The sequence below is a fragment of the Miscanthus floridulus genome, chromosome 6 (genome assembly GCF_019320115.1).
Source record: "Miscanthus floridulus cultivar M001 chromosome 6, ASM1932011v1, whole genome shotgun sequence".
Lineage (NCBI taxonomy): Eukaryota > Viridiplantae > Streptophyta > Magnoliopsida > Poales > Poaceae > Miscanthus > Miscanthus floridulus.
Window position 1 is genome coordinate 130,550,172 of NC_089585.1, and position 21,668 is coordinate 130,571,839.

The 21,668-nt window shown below is 53.1% G+C and overlaps 2 protein-coding genes across 3 annotated transcripts; both read left to right on the plus strand.

Moving 5' to 3' along the window:
• The first annotated feature begins 9,816 nt into the window (after positions 1-9,816).
• Positions 9,817-12,407, plus strand: LOC136459638 (alpha-1,3-arabinosyltransferase XAT3-like). Of its 2 annotated transcripts, none has more exons than XM_066459477.1 (3): positions 9,817-10,385; positions 10,541-10,657; positions 10,904-12,407. In XM_066459477.1, exons 1-3 carry the CDS (start codon positions 10,265-10,267, stop codon positions 12,133-12,135), a joined length of 1,470 nt encoding a protein of 489 aa, XP_066315574.1. In that variant the 5' UTR covers positions 9,817-10,264; the 3' UTR covers positions 12,136-12,407. The 2 variants fall into 2 exon arrangements, with proteins under 2 accessions (XP_066315574.1, XP_066315573.1); XM_066459476.1 differs by having other exon boundaries at positions 9,820-10,385; positions 10,529-10,657; positions 10,904-12,406.
• Positions 12,408-17,203: 4,796 nt separating this feature from the next.
• LOC136461243 (uncharacterized) lies at positions 17,204-18,739 on the plus strand. Its single transcript, XM_066460618.1, has 4 exons — positions 17,204-17,287; positions 17,426-17,769; positions 17,918-18,572; positions 18,650-18,739. The coding sequence occupies exons 1-4, from the start codon at positions 17,204-17,206 to the stop codon at positions 18,737-18,739; spliced, it is 1,173 nt and encodes a 390-aa protein (XP_066316715.1).
• The last annotated feature ends 2,929 nt before the right edge of the window (positions 18,740-21,668 follow it).

Consider the following 21,668-nt stretch of genomic DNA (forward strand, 5'->3'; position numbering starts at 1 on the left):
AGCGGTCGCCTAGCTACGCAAGGGGCAGGATGAGCTACTCCAAACTACGGAGAGGCTCTGCTCGAAGCATGGAGTGGCCCGCTTGGAGCGCGACTAGGCCGTCCGAGAGCAAGACGACACGCAGCAGAAGATCGGCTCCCTCCAGGCCAAGCTTGGAGCCGTGACAACCTAGAGGCTGAGGGCGTTTCTACCGGTCTAGCCGTGGAGCTCGCGGAGGCAAGGAGGAACCTTCTGGTTGAGAGCGACGAGCTTAGTATCCTGAGTGCCGCCCTCGGAGTGGTCTGCAACGACCTAGAGGTGGTGTGGTCCGAGGGGACCAGTTCGCTTGCAGCCCATGCCGTAGAGATCATGGCGTGGGTGCGCCAGCTCGAGAGGGACGCCCTTCGCGCCGGGGTCCATCAATCCTTCGTGATTGCTCGTTCTCATTATGGGGACAACATCGACCTATAGACGATGAGCCTCGGCTTTGTGCTTGGCTATACTGATGCCGAGCTGGATGAGATAGAGGCAGCGGTGGCTCCTCTTTCACGGGACATAGCGGACAAATGGAAGACACAGTTCTACCCCAGAGGGGTTAGTTAGTCAGATAGGTCGAGTAATTGTTCATGTAACAAGCAGACAAACTTCGTCCCTTCTACATTATCGTATAAACTTATCATTTTGTTTTGTTTGACTAAGTTCGTTTTTCCTCCCTTTTTATGTGTGGAAAGGGGGTCGTATGCTCCGACCCTTCCGTTTGTTAAAACCACGGGGCCCGAGGCGTAGGAGGGAAAACTTTGATCGTGTTGGTGAGTAAGAGTGTTGTAGCCGTATGGGCGTAGGTTTCCATAGTCCATCCAGCGATGCTCAATCGCTTGTTTCCACAGACCTTGCTACTAGATTTATTGTGAGGAAGAGGTCGGGGCATGGCGACTGTTTTAGAAAAGGTGTATTAATACCCTTATCAACCCTTGAGTGAGATCTGACCCCTTGCCATTGCTTGGGTTAGATGTCACTAAGGATCATGGAGAGGGTAGCGAGATTAGTAGGAGAAATCGTCTCTTGTTTTCGTACGTACCCCCTCCCTAGGATTCGAGCTATCGTTCTGTGACCGCGCGTTCGGTCTCCTTGCGAGTCCAACTTTTGTCGAGCCCCCTCACGTAGTGGGGGTTCGATCAAGGGTTAGCTTGACTTTGTGATTGTTGCCCCATCTGTGGTTTCCACAACCGTGGGGGTTGAACTAATGCTACTTGCCTCGATGGCCCGAGTGATGCGTTTGGTGAGCTTGCTAATGGGTATGTTCGAGTGGAATCTAGGTCTGTTGTTCACGATGGGCTCGACAAAGCCTTCATGTGATGTCCCTCTGCTCCTTAACCCACCTTCCAATAGATGTCCCCTCAATGAGGATTCTATGGGCTCGGCTGGGAGCTAGGATCGAACGAGAAGGTTGAGATGACCCTGTCCGCTTCTAGGTAGGTCAAGCGAAGGCCACTGGGGCTCATCTGCATTTTCTCCCCTAGCTCCTGTTTGATGTGAGGCGACCTCGGACCCTCCGCAGGTCGGCCATCGAACACCGGTCTCCCAATTTAGGGTCGGGCAGTTCGAACCCCTAAGCCTTGTGAGGCTCGGTATGGGTTGACTATGTTTCATGCGCTACCTTGCCTTGGTTTTCGTGGTCGGCGGTGACTCATCGTCTATTTGCGACCGCGTATTCGGTCTCTTTGCGATGCTGAGCCCCCGAGCCGCCGCGCGTAGCAGGGGTCCGCCCGGGGGGTCAGTTCATCTTGCAATCGTCGTTCCTCATGCTTCCATTCGCTAGAACAAAGGGATTGAGTCATGCCATGCTTTCCTCGCTGGACGGAGCACGGTGCTCAGTGAGTTGTTAATGGGCTTGTTCGAGTGGATCCCCGGCATCCCCTTCGTGGGGGCCCAGTTCAAGATCAGCTGGTGACTGACTCCAGATTCTTGGTGGCCGGTCCATATAGTTCTTGGATTCGTTGGACCGGTCTGAGGGCTTGATGCCTTTCTTTTGGGGAAAAACCATGGACCTCGCATCATCCAAGACTCAAAATGAGAGTCGGGACACCCGTGGCGCTTCGCGCGCCTTGGGTATTGGCCGCTAGCAGGCCCGTCCTTAACCTCCCCTCACTCTAGGGTGCCTTGGAGCAGCTGTGAACCCACTGGTGGGCTAGCCTTTGAACCCCTGGGCGTTAATGGGCCATAGGAGCGTTTCCAGCTCCGTATCCCACTTACCTGCGGCGGCCCGTAGCTTTTAAGGGTGAACCGTCGCTTGGCGGATCCTTCGCAGGAAAGATTTGGATAGGCATGCGCTCGTCTTCAGGTAGCTTCCTAGAGCCGTTCGATCAACCTAGGCACAAGTTTTATCTTGATGGTAAAAGTGATGGGTTTGGGAAGCTCTTACCAGATGTGATTGAGTGGGATCCGGTTCCATTGTTTGTGACGGGGTCGGCATGATCCGCATGGGACATCCTGCTGCTCCCTACCCATTTCACGGCGTCGGTCAAGCCATCTAATTGACTTGCGTTACCTGCTAGGATAAGGTTTTCCTACAGAGATAGAGGATGAGAACATCCCACGCGAGAATTTAGTTTAGGTAGATAAACCATGTGGAGAACTTGTAATAAATGGACAAGCTCTTAAATTTCACTATAGCAAACAACTTTTTAGTTCTTCTCCCCTTTTTGTATAAAAAGGTTAGTGCATTCCGACCCTTTTTGTCGTTAAGGCCATAAAAGCTCGGGATGCGGGTGAGCCAGTTTTGATCACACTAGTGAGAAGAGACGCCGTAGCCGCTAGGGCGTGGGTTTCCCGAAGCTTGACCAGTTATACTCAAAGCCTATTCCCGTAAACCTAGCTCCTAGGTTTTAACGTGGAAGGGGGGTCGGGCATTGAGAATGTTTGCTAGGTGGGTAGATTTTTTAAGCGTACCGGCCCTTTCCTTGCCTAAGGCCGAAAAAGCCCGGGGTGCGGAAAAGAAACTCTGATTATGCTGGTGAGCCAAGGCGCCGTAGCTGCTGGGGCGTAGGTTTCTCGTGGTCCGATCAGTTTTACTCAGGGTTTATTTCCACAAACTTCGCTTTTGGGTCTTAATCGTAAGAAAGGGTCAGACATAGAGATTATCTATAGGATAGATATGTCCTTATTAGTCCCCAAGTGAGGCCCGACCCCCCGCCGTTTGCAGGGGTCGAGTGCCATAAAAGATCGAGGAGTTCGACAGCGAAACTAATAATAAGAGAAAATATGCGTTCATTAAGGGTAAAAGTGACATAGCTACTTAATGTTCCCAGCAATTGACGAAGACCTCGCCGTTGATGGTTTTGAGCTTGTAGACGCCTAGCCGGAGCATCTCCGTGACGACGCGCAGTCCTTCCTACGGCGGGGAGAGCTTATGGCGGTCCTTGCGTACTTGGCCGAGCGAATGAGGGCGACGTCGCGTGCCTCGTCTAGCTGGGCTCTATCCTATGCTCTCCCTTGTTAGAGCTTCCGGACAAGAACCGCTTTAAGAGAACACAATCCTTGTAGAGGTGCTTGACGGGGAAGGCATGGTTCGGGCATGGCCCTTCAAGCAGCTTCTCGAAGTGGCTCGGGGTGCCCTCCGTGGGCTTTTGGCCCCCCGTGCGGTCGGCGTTGGGCACTAGCGAGCTCCTGCGCCGCTGCTTGTTCTTTGTTTTGTTGGGAGGCTTGGAGGGGCCTTCGTCGGCATCCTCGTCCTGCTTTGCCTTGCCCTTGAGGGCGTGTCGGCCAAAGGTCTAAGGTCCCATCAAGTCAGGGCTCGGGCTTCAGTCCTCACCGCTGTCATAGCGTCCGCCACGACATAGATGGTAGCCGTGGCTAGCCCCTTCCTTGGCATCGTGGTGGAGGCCGAGACGCTCATGCACTGGAACCGCGGTGCGTGGCCCATCGTCCTATTGGACCGGATGGACCGATACGCCCTCGTTGGATTGTTCTGAGGGCGCTTCGCGTCTGTGAGCGTCGGGGGTGTCACGCGCGTCACGGTGGAGCTCAAAATGCTCATGCACCGAACCCACCGTGTGCGGCCTTCCATATTCGAGGCTGAGGGGCTGGTTGCTTCTGGGGGCGCGGACCTCCGTTGTAGGTAGCTGCAGCTCCTTGGGCGCCTCGACGATTGTGTCAAGGCCGATGAAGAGGAGGGGTTGTGTGGCAGCGGAAGACCGAACAAACTCTCCTTCCGTCGTAATGACGAAGTCTAGGTTCCCGAAACGCACGCGCACGCCCGGGACCCAGCTGGCATTGCGATTAGCCATCCGAGGCCTGGTGTTGATGTCGAAACGGGCAAAAAGCCCCCTACCTGGCGCTCCAACTGTTGATGTTTCGAGTAAGCACCGGCTAGTAAATTTGTATATTACGCGTCTGACTCAGATGGTGTGCTAAGATGACACAAGGATTATACTGGTTCAGGCCAAATGTCCCTACGTCCAGTTTCGAGCTGCTCGTGTTACTAGCACTGAGTTTGTAGTAGGAGGTTACAAGCTGACGAGAGAGGGAGGTAGCTCCCAAGTCTCTGGTGTGATGCGGTATGCTTGTTCGATGAATCGGTATGTGATGAGTCGATCCCTTTAGTGGGACGCTCTGCCTTTCCTTTTATAGGTCAAGGGGAAGTAGATGTTTTTACCACCGAAGGGAGGAGGAGAAAGGAAAGAGAAATAAGGCTCCTAGAGGTACGCCGTCCTCCTCTTCACGTGGGTCCTGCTGACCCTGTAGATCATGGTGGCAGCGGCGTCGTACCGGGGGTCCTGTTGGCCGCTGCAGCTTACGTGCGGGCGTCGTGCGCCATTCGTGTCTTCCGTCCCATCCGAACGGACGGAATGGTCAGAGGGTCACCTGACAAAAAACCATGCGGGGGGCTAGTGGTACAGTGCCAGTCCACTGACGTCGGTTTGATTGACGTTGGACGGTGGTCAGGCAGGGAGTTGGCAGCACAGTGACCACGCGTCCGTCACTGTGGGCGATGTGAGTTCTCCGGAATGACATGTCGTGGGGACGGGGCGTGCTGAGATGTGACCGCTCCCTGCACGATGTCAGAAGTTTGACCTTGAGTGGTACTCTCTGGCCCGTTAGTGGTTGGCGGCGACGTGAGCTTCTGTCAGGAACCGTGTTCGAGGGATCGGGCGAGGCGGAATCGGCCCTCAGACGTCAGCCGAGGCGGAGCCTACCCTCGGGAGTCAGCCGAAGCAGAGCCAGCCCTCGGACGTCGGGCGAGGCGGAGCCGACCTTCGGGGGTCGGACGAGACAGAGTCAGCCCTCGGACGTCGGGCGAGGCGGAGCTGGCCCTCAGATGTCGAGCGAGGCGGAGCTGACCTTCGGGGGTCGAACGAGACGGAGTCAGCCCTCGGACGTCGGGCGAGGCGGAGCCAACCTTCGAGGGTCGAACGAGACGGAGTTAGCCCTTGGGAGTTAGCTGAGGTGGAGCCGACCCTAGAGGGTCGGACGAGGCGGAGCCTGCAGCCTTAGTGTCCACGGAGGCGGAGCCCAGCAAGAGTTGCATGTGCGCTCTTGGCCACTCGGATGAATCAATCGTTGATGGCCATTAGCTCCTTCTCTTCGGGTACTCTAGTATTGGTCCCGACACATCCACTCCTAGCTCCGTCATAGTCCAAGCCTATGGCCGCACTCTGTGATGACCGTACTCTCTTCTCTCTGACACAGCCCGGTGCATGCAAGCGCAATGCAGGCATGGGGTCTGAGCATGTAGAGCTCTAGAATGCCATGTTTTATGCTGATCCGAGCACTTTTATTTCGCAAAGGCAGATATAGGCTGCGGGAATTACGCTATAATGCCGCCTGCGTTATGTTGCTCAATGCGCATGCATGCATGCTTTCTAGTAACGGATTCATCAGAAAACAAAACAACAAAGTTTATCTTTGGAATTGTTATTATGCAGTAGGAGTATATATATACACACACACTTCTGCTAGCTTGTGCATTGCTGTTCAGTATTGCAAACTAGAACTAGGAGCACTACACTGCAACACATCATATATCAGTCGTCTCGCTAATTAATATGTACTTGTAGTACTACTACTAATAAGTAATAACAACGCAAACGCAAGAGCTTTATGTAAGCGAATCTTTTTGTACACTACCTAAAAGAGAGTGATTAGCTAGGGTGGTGGTCTTGTACGTATCTGCCGATCGATGGCGTCCCGTTTGACCATGGGCGTCGCGTGGCGCAGCTTTGCCGGAGGCCGTGGAGAGAGGCTGAACGAACTGATCCCACGTGACCTTGGCCTCTTGCTCCTGCACGCTTCCTCTCGTTTCGTTTCCCTTGGCACGGATCCATGCATCGGATTGGGACAAAACGGGGCGGTTCATGGTCAAATGATAGGGATAAAGCTCCTCGCTCGCTCGGGTGGCTCATCAGATTCTCCCTCCTCTCCCCTCCTCTCGTCTCCGTGGTCCTACTCCTACGTGCCTACTCCTTCTACTGTGGTAGTAGATGCTACCAGTGTCACAGTGTGACTCGTTTGTGCAATGTGCATACGTGTACCAGAACACACGCGTTATCTCTTCTTGTAACTTCTTGTAACGTCTTGTTCGGCTGACTAAAAAACGGTTGATACTGAAGCCAATGTTAATTTCTAATGAGAGAAAAATATTATTATTTTGCTGGGCTTGTCCATTTTGACTCGTGCAGCCGTGCTCCAACCTCCAGCTTCAGGGTGGGCTGGAATCTTGCACGGATTGGCGGCCCACAGTAGAAGCCGCGCGGGCTGTGTGCGGAACACCCGGATGGGAGTGTCCCGAACTACACGCGCCACAGGGCCCACGGGCCACCGGGTTTATGCTCTCCATCGCTGCCGCCGCTCCTCCACCTCCTCGCGCAGAGAGAGAGCCAGAGACGAATGGGCCGTGGGCGGTGGGCCATCGCGAGTCCGGGCTAGCCTTCCCCTGAAATCACTGGACAAGAGGCTTCGATTCAAGCTTTCTCAAAAAGAAGAAGAAGAAGAAGAAGGAGAAGAAGAAGAAGAGAGGCTTCGATTCCAGCCACAAAAGCCGGAAATCTTTACGTCCCCTTTACATGCCAGGTGTACGTGTGATCGTGCTCTGGACCTCTGGTTCTACATGCTTCCGGACGATATATCAGAATCAGAGTCTCCGGTTCCGTTCCTCTCGTAGTTGTACTAGTCTAAGCCCTTGTTTAGTTGGAATCCAAATTCTAAAAAGTTGCTACAGTACTTGTCACATCGAATGTTTACGGCCTGTGCATAGAGCATTAAATGTAGACGAAAAGAAAAACTAATTGCACAGTTTTGTGGGAAATTACGAGACGAACGTTTTAAGCCTAATTAGTCCATGTTTGAACACTATTTACCAAATAAAACCGTCGGTCTGCAGCTCGCGGAGCTGCGGATCAACGCGACGGCTGCCGCCGCCGGACGCCACCGCCACTCCTTAGATGCGGCGCGGACGCGGAAGTTAGCCGGGCCAAGGGAGGGGCCGATTCGAGCTGTCGGCGACCGTGGAGCTGGCGCGCAGCGTGCGTGCTTTCGTGTTTCGTCCAGCTCACACGCGCCCGGCAAGCAACTTTGGGTTGGCGACGCCGCGACGCCGCATGCCAACCAGCGTATTTCCTCTCCGGGCTCCGGCTGCCTGTGCACATGCGTCGATCGTGGGGCTCATGGTCATTAGCTCATCACATGGCCGTGGCTGATGAAGGCAACATATAAAGGCTCCAAGGTCTCAGGCTATGGATTTTAACCTCTGACTTGTCATGATAGTCTGATTTTCAACCATAAACTATAAAATATATGACTCCTCAAATGTTAAAATCGGATAAATTTAGCCCTCTAAGTTTATAAGTTTTTTTATTTTCTAAAAATAAATAAAATATAATTCAATCCCTAAAGTTTCATAACTAATTTACCTGAAATAATAAAATATGAAACTAGCACTGATTTTTTTTACTAAAAATGTCATCTATCCGTTGGTGCTCTTTTCAAGTTATTAAGATCTTATTTGTTCATGTTCCTATTGTTTCACTGCCGGTAGTCATGCCTACTATTTATTCAAATTATCGTTTTGTGCTCTACTTTATGTTGGTTGCATGACTATTTCATTGCATGATGTTTGAGACGTACTTTTTTTAGCGAAGGAACAACATTTTTCTCTCACAACAAATCAGCGAACAGTACTTTTCAGCTTGTCTTTTCATTGAAGCGAACCGGGCCACTACCTTGTTTGAAGCCTATAACCTAATAAAACCAATCAACATAAAAGTAAAGACCTAGAGATTGTGATGCCTACATAGAATCTATTCATATGGTGGAGCGTGGCATATGTGAGTTTGGTGCTAATATTGTGTATTTGGATTATATTACTTAATTTCTCTTGAAGGAATGTACGTGATTTTTGCACTGCTCTTAAATATAGTCGAGAGGCAGGGGTTTACATGAGGCAGTGAGTCTCACGTGTCAGACGGACGTGGTGGGGGAGCGTGTTAACAATCAGCCTGCTGGGTTGGTTTCTGAGCTGATAAATTTAGCTGATACTGGTTTATTATGAGAGAAAAATACTGTTGGCTGACTGATAAATCTTAGCTGAAACCAACAAACAAACTGGCTGAATGGTTGGTCCATCATGCTGTTATAATTTTACTGTGCGAAGGAAACCATCTCCACTAAGGGTGCACGAGGACACTCGATGGGTGTAGCTCTAATCCCTGTTCGACTGGCTTGAGTTTGGCAGTGGCTAATCTTCTTCATGGGTCACACTAGGTTGTTGATGAGGGTCCCTATGATGCAAGTACTTGTCAAGCATGTTAAATATTGATATCCTTTACATAAATTTTGTCCAAATTAAAATGTTGTGACTGAAGAATGAAACGTTAGCTGTCTTTGTTTTGAAGTGGATAATATTATACTCTACCTCTTGAAAGATAAGATGTGCATATATTCTAAAATTCAATCTTTTTTCTTTTTGATTAATGAATAGTCTAATTATATAATGGTCCTGTTCGTGTCGCTGAAATTTGACTTATGCTGATTTGTTGTGAGAAAAAACATGGTTCGTTCGTTGAAAAGTACCGCTGAAGTAGTGCGGCAGAACATGGCGAGTACATGTATATTGTAAAAGTCGTTATATTAAATTTACTCAAACTAGCTTGTTGCCATAAATTATATATATCGATAAGAATAACTAGTAGTAGTCGAAATATGTGACCTAACAAAACATACCATGTCAATTCGTACGTTTTATGTTTGAGAAGTGAGGAAGTAACGCTAAGATGAGTAGAAACTCCAGTACAGTGCAGATTACTGGACGAGTACTCCTGCAGAGCAGAGGCAGAGCAATGGGGTTAGCGCATGTCTCTCTCATCATTGCTCCGGTACTCCGCACCGTCTGGCACGCGGCACATGCCCGGGGGACACGCGCGCCACGGCCTCACGTCCACCAATAAATGGTTTGTCAGCTTCCCAATGCCACCGACACGCAAAGTTACTTTGTTTGCTGTCCACTCTCTCTGGAGTCTGGACCTTTCTTTCTCGCCGAATTGGGCTGCGTTTAGTCTGTTAAATTTGGAAATTTGATTATGGTAATATTTTTGTTTTTATTTAGTAATTAATATTCAATTATAGACTAATTATTTTAAAATATTTATCTTATGATTTTCAATTAAATTATATAATTAATTTTTTTATCTATATTTAATACTCCACGTACGTAGGATTCCATGTGACCAAACCCACACTGCTTCGCCTCCGGAACGTCGCGCGAGGAGTGGAGCCGCCAGCAATACAAAACAAAACGCTTTGGCGTTGGCGTTGGCGTTGGAGAACGGAGTGGAGGCCAGCTGCTCGCCGCGGATGAAACCAGATGTCCGCCCGTCGGTTTGCGTGCTACTAGGCTACTGTGCCGCTGCCGCTTGACAGAAGCAAGCACTCCCCTTTCTCTCTCTGCGCACACGCTGCTGTCGGCAGCCTCACCAATCTCGGCGCCATATTGGACGGCGAGTGGAGTGGACCAGTGGTCGCCGGTTCTTCCTCCCGCTGCTCCGGCTGCTTTCACTCCTCTCCCCGTCGCCTTCCCCTTTCGGGCTACATTATCAGTGCCAAATGCTCGTGTCCGGATGCGCCAGCGCCGCAACAGATTTTTGCCCTGCTTTGTCACTCCACGCGCGACGCAGCTGCTTCTACTGAAAGCTTTTTCCCAGAATAAAGGCTCTCTGTCTCTGTGAGAGGAGGAGGAGGAGGTGGCGGCGGTCAAGGAGAGAGAGAGAGAGAGTGAGAGGAGGGAGTAAGGGAGATGAAGACCCGGAGCTCAGCGAGGGGGGAGCCGAGGCGGCTCGGGAATGCGGCTCTCCTGGCGCTAATGCTCTGCTCCGTCGTCGCGCTCTCCCTCATCCGGGGAAGGTTCGCCCCAATTGGTAGGTACCCTCTGCCATCTGTCTCCTCCTCCTTCTCCTTTTATCTCGGCTGCATCTCTACTCTGCAAGGTCGGATTCCTGGCTGTTGTGAGCTGATTTGGGAGGCCCTGCTTGTCCTGCTGCCTGCCTGTTCCTGACTGCAGTTACCACCGCAGGAGACGCCATCAAATCCGAGGACGACGCTGCTGCGGCGGCGGTGGCGGTCAGCAAGGCGGCTGTCAACGTTGACACCGGCGACGGCGCCGACGAGGCCGCCGCCGAAGCTGCTGCTGGTAGGTCACCTCCGCCGTTGCTTTTTTCTCCTCGATTTGGATAAGATTAGTTAGGATTTGGAGCTGGTAGGTTACTTTGTGTTTGTACAGATCTGCCCACCTGCTCCTTCCTGCTCAGCTCCACCTTCCATTTCTTTAGATTCAACTTGATTTTTCTAGAAGAATCGTGTTAGATATAGTGCGGCATTCCGCTACATGTTTGGGCATCAGATCTGACCCTTAAATGGGATTTCGCCGGCCCTGCAGAGGAGAAAGACAAGGAGGATGTCCAGCCGAAGCCCGCCGAAGGTTCAGGCGGCGGCGCAACCAAGCCGGTGTGCTACGAGACGAGCCGCCGCTCCGACACCTGCGAGGCGGCTGGCGACGTGCGCGTCGTGGGGAGCACCCAGACGGTGTACGTCGACTCGCTGGACCGGGAGTGGAAGACCAAGCCGTACTGCCGGAAGCACGACAACTTCGCGCTCGCCCACGTCAAGGAGTGGTCCCTCAAGCCGCTCCCCTCGGGCTCCGGCTCCGGCGCGGCGCCGCAGTGCACGGTCAACAGCTCGGCCACCGCGTTCGTGCTGTCCACGGGCGGGTTCACGGGCAACCCGTTCCACGACTACACGGACGTGCTCATCCCGGCCTTCATCACGGCGCACCCGCTCCGCGGCGAGGTCCAGTTTCTGGTCAGCAGCTACAAGTCGTGGTGGATGAACCGCTACATCCAGATCTTCCAGCAGATGAGCCGGCACGAGGTGGTGGACATCGACGCCGACGACGAGGTCCGCTGCTACCGGAACGTGGTGGTGGGGCCGAAGTTCCACCGGGAGCTCGGCGTGGACGCGTCCAAGTCCCCGTCGCCGGGGTACTCCACGGCCGACTTCCGCAAGATGCTGCGCGACGCGTTCGGGCTGGAGCGCGCCACGGCCACGCCCAGCGGCGACCGGTGGGACATCCGGCGCCGCCCGCGGCTGCTCATCATCTCGCGCCGCCCGTCCCGCGGGCGCGCCTTCATGAACGAGCGCGCCATGGCGGACATGGCGGCCAGCCTCGGGTTCGACGTGCGGATCGGGGAGCCCGACACCAGCACCGACACGTCCAAGTTCGCGCGACTGGTGAACTCGTGCGACGTGATGGTGGGCGTCCACGGCGCCGGGCTGACCAGCATGGTGTTCCTGCCGGCCGGCGCCGTGGTGGTGCAGGTGGTGCCGTACGGGCGGCTGGAGTGGCTGGCCCGGAACACGTTCGCGGAGCCGTCGGCGGGGATGGAGGTCCACTACCTGGAGTACGTGGTGCAGCTGGACGAGACGACGCTGAGCGAGCAGTACCCGAGCGATCACCCGGTGCTGAGGGACCCCATGGCCATCCACAAGCAGGGGTGGAACGCGCTCAAGACCACGTACCTGGACAAGCAGAACGTGCGCCCGCACCTGGGCCGCCTCAAGAACACCTTCCTCCAGGCGCTCAAGATGCTGCCGCACGGCCGGGACGATTGATGAATCAAATTAGTTGACCTCAGCCTCGGTTATTTATTAGAGGGTAAATGTATAGGTTATTGGTAATTACTACTTTTTTTTGGCTTATTTGTTTTTTTCTCTTTATTTGTTTGTACGAGTAAGTGGTGCACTAGTAGCAGCAGCCAGCAAGTAGTAGTGCTGCTGTGAATGGGTGCACAGTTCGCAGGGACAAGAACTTGTAGTGTTTAACTGTTTATATTTTGTCATTATATATGTTGCTTTGATTGCATGAAACGTGATTACAATTATGTGCTTTGAGTTATTAGTTCTCTGCCACTCAAGTTTTATGTAAAGCAATGATATTCAGTAGTTCTACATGGTAGAGATTGCCGTACGCTGGCCTTCATACTTAGGACGCCATACTTAGGACGCCATCTCTGGGTTATCGGATTAGAGGAGAAATTGCTATAGAATTTTAAAAGTAAAACAAAGGAGAGAATAGGATAAAAAAGCAAAGTTGTATTGATAGGCTTGATTAATTTACCCTCAAATGGCTATGGCACTTTATGTTCATATAATATAGGATAGAGAGGTCTTACAAGTCCCATGATAAAAATCTAGTTTATACTCAGATTATGCTAACAAACCAGCCTGTATAGTTTCGTCGGGCTTGGATTTTCAAACCGTCTTAACTTAACCTAGACTCTTTCTAAAAAAAAAAAAAAATTTAACCCTAAACTAGGAGTTTCATATTTGTTTTTTATGGTTTCGACAGGAGCTACATAGCAGTAAAGCTCGATTTGCAGTTTGATAGTTGCCTCCTGATGCTTGCCAATTGTAGTTGTCATTGTCAACAACTAGGTGTTTGGATGAAAATTGTTCAGCGATGATCCACGAAGAAATTGTTTTACAGAAGCTCGGGTCGTTGCCACACAAAATAGAAAGAGAAAAGTGAGAGAAAGGGGAGGATTCAGTCAGCATTGTTGCTCTGAATCGGCCATGGCCGCTTTGCCCGCCCGACCGGCATCAGGTTTTGCCGTTTTGGCCACCGCGTGTTGCCGTCGTCGACGCGTCTCGCGCTCTCGGCTTGCCACCTCGCGACATGCGCGGTATCTGCCTCGGTGGGGGAGAGCCGAACTCGTCCACCTCGTTGCCGTCGCCTCTCTCATTCTCTCCATCCCTCTGTTTTCTTTTCCCAGTAGGACTCGGACGTCTCGGCCCAGAAAGCGAAACTCGGCCATCTTTGGGCCCGACTGGGTTAATGTACTGAGTGGTCGGAGGGAACCCAAAAGATGGAAGAGACCATAACGACCACCACTACCCCTATCAACCATCATATTATATTACTCCAATGCCCGTTGTCAGCATGCCAGTGTCTGGCTCTCAGGTTTTTGCTGAGCCAATTCGTCAACCTCTCGATCAGCATGCTGATCCTGCGTTGCTCCTTCTCCTTCTCCTTGTATGCTTGTTTGATACACGTGTATTCATGAATTGTCGTGGAATTTAACTAAGTTTTATTCCATTTCACTCCAACATGTTAGATATAATCTGCTGCTCCCATCTCTCTCTTGACTAGTCGGCACAGCTATCCTCTCCTGGTTTAGGAGATAGAACTAGTCGGCTCGGCTGACCACTCACTGTTGGGTGAGGCAGTAGATAGAAATGGCTTACTTCAGCCATGTAGTGTAGAGATGGCTAAACTAAGCATTGTATCTTAGAAATAGGTAGTTGATGTACTCTTCAACAACTATGTACCTTAGGAGTAAGTAGTTGGTGTATGTCGGTGTTTCGTATAAGCACCGGCAAGTAAAATTATAGTAATGCGCGTTAGGCACGGATGGTGTGCTAAAGGACACAAGATTTATACTGGTTCGGGCCGAATGTCCCTACGTCCAGTTTGTTGCTGCTCGTGTTATTAGCACCGTGAACGGTTCGTAGTAGGGGGTACAAACGATCGAGAGAGGGACTGGTCCCAAGCCTCTGATGAAAGGGTTGAAAGGAGGTCAAGAGCTTGGTAGTAGCTTAACTGTGTGTGTCTGTGTCTTGTATTGTTCGGTCAAAAGTCCGTCCCCTTAATGGAGGAAGCGCATCCCCTTTTATAGATGAAGGGGCTGGCTTTACAAGGGTGAGGGCTTTAGGATGCGTACTCTACTTAGTCTTGTGGCTCACGTCTACCCGGCCTGGTTCTTCATTCTGATGAGTGCGAAGGAAGATAAGCGCCTACAATACTGTTGATGTCTCTGTAGAATGTCAGGTTGGTTACAGAATGCTGCCCTGCGCAGGGTATGGGCTGCAGTACAGTGGTTTTGACTTATGAGCCTCCCCCAGCCTTGCTCCGCACGCCTTCTGGTTCTCATGAGTCTTCGCCGGAGGGACGCGGGGTCGGGGTCCGGAGTAGCGCCGTGGCCAAGGTCTTCTGACTTGGTGGACCTGAGGGGTCAGGAAGCGGGCGTCGCTCCCTTGGGTCCACAGCGTGGTGACGGAATATCCGTTGTTCGTGGAGATAGCAAATCCTTTTCTGGAGCGTAGCGGTTGTCGTATATCTTTATCGGGTTCCGTGTCCTAGAGCTAAAGGCGGCGCCTACAACTCTACAGGGCGAGGAGCACGCACCTGTAATACCTTTCGGGCTCTGCGGCGCCCGGAAGGGTCTAAAGCACCTGTCCCGTCGTTCCCTGGCAGTACTTTTCCTGCCAGGGCGCAGGGTATGGTCCTTGGAGCCATGGTTGACCCGAACGTCTTGTCTTGCCCTGTACCCATCATCATGAGGGAACGGGAAAAAGTTGTCAGGTAAGATGAAACTAGTCTTTAGATATCGAGCAGGGCGAGGCTCGTTCTTGGCCGTCGGGCGAGACGGAGACTAGCCCTTAGCCCTCGGGCGAGATCGTGCCTGCCCCAAAGGCGTCGGGCGAGATGGAGACTAGCCCTGAGCCCTTGGGCGAGGCAGAGCTACCTCAAAGGCGTCGGGTGAGGCGGAGTCTATCCCTCAGCCCTCGGGCGAGACCGAGCCCGCCCCATAGGCGTCGGGCGAGACGAAGACTAGCCCTGAGCCCTCGGGTGAGACCGCGCCCGCCCCAAAGGCGTCGGGCGAGACGGAGACTAGCCCTGAGCCCTCGGGTGAGGCAGAGCTACCTCAAAGGCGTCGGGCGAGGCAGAACCGAACTCCTATCATTTGAGCAAGGGACGCTACGGCGCCCTTATCCGTCCAGAAGTTTTTAACGATCGGTGGTTATTGGTCCCACCATCTAGGGTACCCTAGTATTAGGTCCCCGACAGTAGCCCCTGAGCCTCCAAGTGATTCGGATAGAACCGCCTGGAGGGTGTTTTTCGATTTCGTCGGAGTTACTTTGCCAGAGGGTGCGCGTGAGCGCACCCGATGGGTGTAGCCCCTGAGCCTCCAGGTGATTCGGATAGAATCGCCTAGAGGGTGTTTTCGGACCCTTCGCGGGTAAGGCTGAAGGACTTAGTTTTTCGTCAACTGGATATTTTTCGAGGGGGTCGTGGTGTCCCGTTCGCGGGGATCTCATTCAGGGCTGACCTAGCCGGGGCTTGACCGTGGATCGAGACCTTAGTAATGCTTGCGCCCTTGATTTTGGATCGTTCGCGGACCCGTCCCCAGTTGGGCCGGTTGCCGAGCTTCTGGGCCCTAGGTGGGCCAAAGAGAGAAAAAAAATCTTCGTGACCTGCGTTTCCGAGATGGGTAGAGAGTCTGGATTCGCCTGGGGAAGGCGAACCATCCACCGCGATTTTTGGTGGGAGAGGATAGGGACTGCGGGCGCGTGTCCCGCGCCGTGACGCGGCGGTGCGCGTGGCAGGCCCAAAGATCAGGGTGGACGGTTGCCCTTCTCGCGTCCGTCGCCCCTATAAAACCACGGAGTTTGCCCCCAAGGTTCTGTATTTCGCTCCCTTGCCTTTGCGTCTTGAAACATCCGCCGCCAATCGCCCCAGCCTCCTGCGCCCGCACCGCCACCGTCAACCGGCTTGCATCCGTGTTGCAGCCGCCGTCAAGCTTGCGCCTGCCCTGTAGCCGCCGTCGAGCTCGTGCCCACCTTTCCCCCTAATTGCTTTAATGGAGTTGTGGGGGTAGATCTAGCATCACCTCACGGCATTTGGAGGGCCTCGTCCGCCGTGGCCTTCTCCGCCCGCTGTCCGCCGTCCAGGAGTGGCTGCTACCTGGTGACGAGGGTGAGCCGGTGCCGCCCAAAGGATATGTCGTCTCTTTCGCCATCTTCCATGAGCGGGGATTTGCGGTACCTGCGCATAGATTCCTCCGGGGGGCTGCTGGATTATTATGAGGTGGAGCTGCAGCATCTGACTCCCAACGGGATCCAACATATGGCGACGTTTGTTGCCCTGTGCGAGGGTTTCCTAGGGATCGATCCCCACTTTGATCTGTGGTGGTATTTCTTTACCGTTAGTTTGTCGAAGAAGAAGATTGGGGGAAAGATGCGAACACGCCGATGGGATGTGCCAGCATTCATCTGTGCCATACCCGGTCGAGGGTTACCCATTTATGCGTTTGGCAACATCCAACAAGGGATGGCACTCGCAGTGGTTTTATGTCAGGGATGATGCGAGTGCCACCCTACCGAGGTACACTGGGCGCCTTATTGAAGAGGCTCCGGAGTCGTGGGGCTGGGGTGTCCAGTTCAAAGACAAGAAACACCTCTCCGACCTTCTTTTCGCCCTCCAAGCCCTGAAGGAACGGGGCGTAAAGGGGATGGGGATTATCGGCGCCTATCACGCGAGGAGGGTGGCGTCGCTGATGGCGCGCGTGATTCCCCTACATCGGATGATGCCCGGGATGTTGTTTGAGGGGACGGTGCTTGTTGATGAGGCGCTCCCTTTTTCAGAAGTGGCGCAGCGCATTAATGAGGCGATGGAGCCGACGAAGGATTCCAAAGGCAGCGTCCTCGACATTGTGTACCGGTGCCCGGACATCCCCCAATGCGGCCGGAACCTGGGTTCTTTGAATTCATAAGCCTTCTTCTCCTGTGCTCTTTCTTTTTCCTGAATCCCCTTTTTTTAATACTTATTTTTGCGACGTTGGGACCAGCCGGGGGGCTAGTCTTCAAAGACGGTCCGGTTCCGCTGCCAAAGGACAAGGCCATGGCGGCGGAGAATCGACTCGCGGCCGAGCAGGACAAGAAAGCAAGGGAGCAGAAGAAGAAGGCGAAACATCTGAAGCAGGAGGCACGGGATCGGGGGGAGGACATGAGCAGTGATGATGACGATGACGATGATGATGATGACGACGAGGTAGTTGTCGATGTGGATTGGGGTGTCCTGGAGGACGAGGACACACTGACAAGTGCCCACCCGTCCGTGTAGGGACCCTTCCCGTTCCATGCGGAGGGAAGTGAGTCGGTGCGGTCGGTGGAGGCCGAAGAGTCCGCCGCTTCGCACGGCGTGCCGGCCGAGTTTCGGTGGATGGGGGAAGGCGGGCCTACCGCTGCCGATCCCGAGGTGATGGTGGAAGGGAGTGGCTCTGGTGCCGTGCCCTATGAGATGATGGAGGGGAGCGGCTCTGGTGCCGCGCCCCACGAAGTGATGGAGGGGAGCGGCTCTGGTGCCGCGCCCCACGAGGTGATGGAGGGGAGCGGCTCTGGTGCCGCGCCCCACGAGGTGAGGGAGATAAGCCCCCCTGCCTTGGAGCCAGGGGCAGGCTCGAAACGGTCCCACCCAGATGAGTCGAGCAGGGATCTGGGGATCCGTCCCCAAAACGCTTCCGCCGGCCGAGGGCGTCAGCGTAAGCTACTGATTCCTCTATTTTTATCTTTTTTCCATTTCTATTTGGACCTAATGGCTATTACCTTTGTGTAGGTTCTTGCGGACGGGTCACCCCCTGGGGCTGGCGCCCAAAAAGAGCCTCGCCATACAGGCGGGACGGATGGCGCTGCCCGACGTCACCCCTGTTTTGGGCAGGAGCGGCGCCGAGGTTGGGGCCACATTGGCCGATCCGACGGCGCCTGTGGTGGCGCCCGCGCCCTCGGTGGTTGCCGAGCGGGCGGCACCTTTCGTGGTGGGCGTGGCACAGCCGGCCAAGGGTTGGGTGACGCCGACGGAGGTGGTTGCGACCGCACTGAGCCAGGCTCAGCCGGACGCTGCTACGGTGGTGCTTGAGGGCGCAGTGCAGTCCGCGCCACCAGGGGCCCAGGTGGATCCGCCCGTGACGCTTGAAGCAGCCCAGATGAAGGAGGGTCTAGTCGAAGGGTCCTCGAGCACGCTGGTGGTGCCGCATAGGGCCAGGAGGGAGCCGCCCCCGGCCCCTTTGTCGGGAGGAAGCCGCTCCCCCGCGCGGGGGGAGCCATCGCTCCAGTGGATGGCCGCCCAGGATCCGACGTCGGCTCTTTTCTCGCTTGATGATCATGCTGAGAGCATAGAGCGGGAGGGTCTTGACATCAGAATCTCGACGATGCTGGATGCCCTGGACCAGGCCAGAGGAGCCTTGCGTGAAATCGTTGTTCCTACTACCCAGGTATTTGCTGGGTTTTCTTCTTTCTTCGCATGTTCTTGTATTTTCGTATTTCTGATACCAGTATTCTTCCTCTTCAGGTTCTTGTTGCTCGTAGTCAGAATAAATCCCGATTCCTCCACGAGCAGAAGGCGGAGCGGGATCGACTTTCCAAGGAGGCCTGGCTGTGAGCAGATATGGCCACACAGCTTGCTGCTGCCTAGGAGCGGGAGGCCCAGGCGCGTCAGGACGCGGAGGAGGCCCACGGGATGTTTGAGGATTTGTCGACGAGGTCAAAGCTGGACGGGGAGGAGATCGCCATGCTCTGAAAGGAGCGAGACGAGCTGCTGCAGAGGAATGCCACGGCTAATGAGAAGGCCGGTGAGGTCCTGAAGGAGCTGGAGATGGAGCGGGACCTCAGGCGGAAGGCTGAGAGTAGGGCCACGGCCCTTCAGTAGAAGGTGGACGAGGACGTCAAGGTGGTCCGTTCTCTCTAGGCGAATCTCGGTGATGCGGTGAGCCGAAGGTTGAGCGCTGAAAACATCTCTATTAAGCTGGAAAAGGAGCTTGCCCATGTACAAAGAACCCTTCAGACTGAGAGCGACGAGCACGATCTTCTGCAAGCTACGGTCGGGGTGGTCCTTGATGCCCTGAAGGTGGTGGAGCCGGTGGAGACTAGCCCGCTCGTGGCTCATGCCGCAAGTATCACGGCTCGGGTGGGCCAGCTTGAGGAGAGTGCTTTTCACGCCGGGATCACCCAGGCCTTCACCGTCGCCCATGCTCATTACGAGAAGGAGATCAACCTGAAGGTGATGAGCGAAGGTTTCCCGTCTACCTATGAGGATGATGAGCTGGAGGCAATGGAGAAGATGGTTGCTCCCCTTGTGAAAAACCTGGTGGATAATCTGAAAGAAATGGTTCTCCCTTCGTGGGAGTAGTTAGTCGAATAATTTTGAGTACGACTTATATGTAATATGTGAACAAGTGTCGGTATTTTTGAGTCTGGATGCAGTTTCGTGATTTTGCTTCGTAATTTCGTTTTGTTTGATTTCTTACGATCTTACCAATCTGTTTCCCCGAACCTTGCCACTGGTCTTGATGCGAGGAGATTGTTTCGAAAAAAGGAAGGGAGGTAGCCGTACCTTAACCAGCCCTCGAGTAAGGTCCGACCCCTTGCCTTTGCTGGGGTCGGGTGTTACTAGAGACCGGAACGTTTGGATGGAATCCCATTCCATGGTTTTCGTGATAGGGTCGGTGAAGTCCTTGGATGGCATTGCAATATTCCTCGCCCTGTCTTCCAACAGAATTCCCCAAATGAGGACTCTATGGGCTCGGCAAGGTAGGGCCTTCGAACCTGTGTCCCTGTATTGAGCGGCTCGAGCCCCCGGGCCTTGTCAGGGTCTGATAGGGGTCGGCCGTAATTTGCGTGTTACCCCGTCCTTGATTTTCGCAATCGGAGGGGCTGAGTAAACGACACTTGCCTCGATGACTCGAGTATCACGCTCAATGAGCTCGCTAACGGGTACGTTCGTGTGGAATCCGGGTCCATCATTTGCTGATGGGGTCGGTAGAGCCCTCTGGTGGCACTCCACAACTTCTTAACCTGCCTCCTGGCAGATGCCCGAGCCGTTCGATAGGCTCAGGTGGCCCAATGGCCTCTCCTCAATGGAGATTCTATGTGTTTGGCTCGAGGTTTAGAGTCGAACGAGAAAAGGTTGTGACGTCCCTATTCGTTTTTGAGCGGGGTCGGGCAAGGCCGCTGGGGCTCGTCTCAGTTATTTCTCCCTGGCTCTGTTTGGTACGAGGCTGCCTGGAGCCCTTCGCGGGCCAGCCTTCGAACCTCGGCCTACTGTCACCTATATCGAGTGAGGCGACGGCTGTTTCGTGACGCGACATGAAGCGTTGGGATGCAATGTTTTGCATATGTAATGTTTGAATGCAAAATTTAATCGAAATAAAGGCGGGGTCGGTAACGTTACCTTGGTGGCATGAGTGGCGGAAAAGCTCCTACCAGATGGGTCCAGGCCCTGACGTTTGTGACGAGGTTGGAGTAACCTGCATAAGAATCGCTATTCTTTGTTTTCGTATCTCGGTGGCGATCCGAGCTGTTCGATTAACTTGGGCAACCTGACAGCTTCTCCTTTGCGGGAGATTATGTAGGCGAACCCCTCCGAACCCTTCTTGAGAAGATAGACGTTGAAACTGGAGACGCGGGGGGTGTTGAGTATGATTTTTCTGGTGAACACAAACACCGTAGCCACCGAGGCATAGGGTCTGCTAGTTCGTCCAGTTTTACTCAAAGTTTTATGCCTGTATTTCGTGCCCCTGGTTTTAAAGCGTACGGAGGGGTCGGGTGAAGAGGATGTCTGTAACACCCCAGGTGTTTGCCATCAGTTAAGCAATGGGTTTGAGCTAAAATATGGTATATTAAGTAATGATGAAGATGTCAAGGTCAAACCTATAGAAACGAGCCCCAACCTAAACTTGGATATGGCACCTGTGCTCACCTATAGACCCATTTTCAAGATATATGCTTGGGTGGTGTGATTGGGATATCTTCATGTGTCTCACATCAATACCCATCTATATTGGGCACTCGAAAAGTTTCATGAAGTTTGGAATCAAAAAGTCACATGAAATGACGAGTTATGTCCTTGCTTGAATTAATTTATAAAGTGAATGGAATTCTCGATCGTCAACCAAATCTTGCAACCATGCCCAAATGACTCTAGATGAACTCTACAACAAAAGTCATGAAAGGTTCATGTTGGGCAAATGCCAAGAAAACGCTCCAATGGATCAAAAAGGATAATTTAAGCTTCATCGTGATCCTACTTTGGTCAAAGTAGAACAGTAGGTTCTATACCAGTTTTGAGGTTGGACCTTAAATGAAAGTTGTAGTCCATATCATGTAGAACAAACTTTGTTTTTGGACTAAGAGCTAGATCATCTTGGAAGTAAGTCAAATCGAGGTCACAAGATCGAATTTGCTGCTGATTTCAGCACTTACAAATATTCTAAGTCTGGAGTTTCGCTAAGCAACGACGTTGGCATTCCGCGTTCTCCGAAATTCGTTAAGCAACTTGAGTTGGTCCAAAAATAAAAGTTGAAGGTTATATT

Excerpts from the sequence above, each read along its gene's own strand:
- LOC136459638 (XM_066459476.1), top strand. The coding sequence starts at position 10,265 with ATGAAGACCCGGAGCTCAGCGAGGGGGGAGCCGAGGCGGCTCGGGAAT. Across the intron at positions 10,386-10,528 it reads GGGAAGGTTCGCCCCAATTG|TTACCACCGCAGGAGACGCC; the intron begins GTAGGTACCCTC and ends TCCTGACTGCAG. Across the intron at positions 10,658-10,903 it reads CGCCGCCGAAGCTGCTGCTG|AGGAGAAAGACAAGGAGGAT; the intron begins GTAGGTCACCTC and ends CCGGCCCTGCAG.
- LOC136461243 (XM_066460618.1), top strand. The coding sequence starts at position 17,204 with ATGGCGGCGGAGAATCGACTCGCGGCCGAGCAGGACAAGAAAGCAAGG. Across the intron at positions 17,288-17,425 it reads CGAAACATCTGAAGCAGGAG|GGACCCTTCCCGTTCCATGC; the intron begins GCACGGGATCGG and ends CCGTCCGTGTAG. Across the intron at positions 17,770-17,917 it reads CCAGGGGCAGGCTCGAAACG|GTTCTTGCGGACGGGTCACC; the intron begins GTCCCACCCAGA and ends ACCTTTGTGTAG.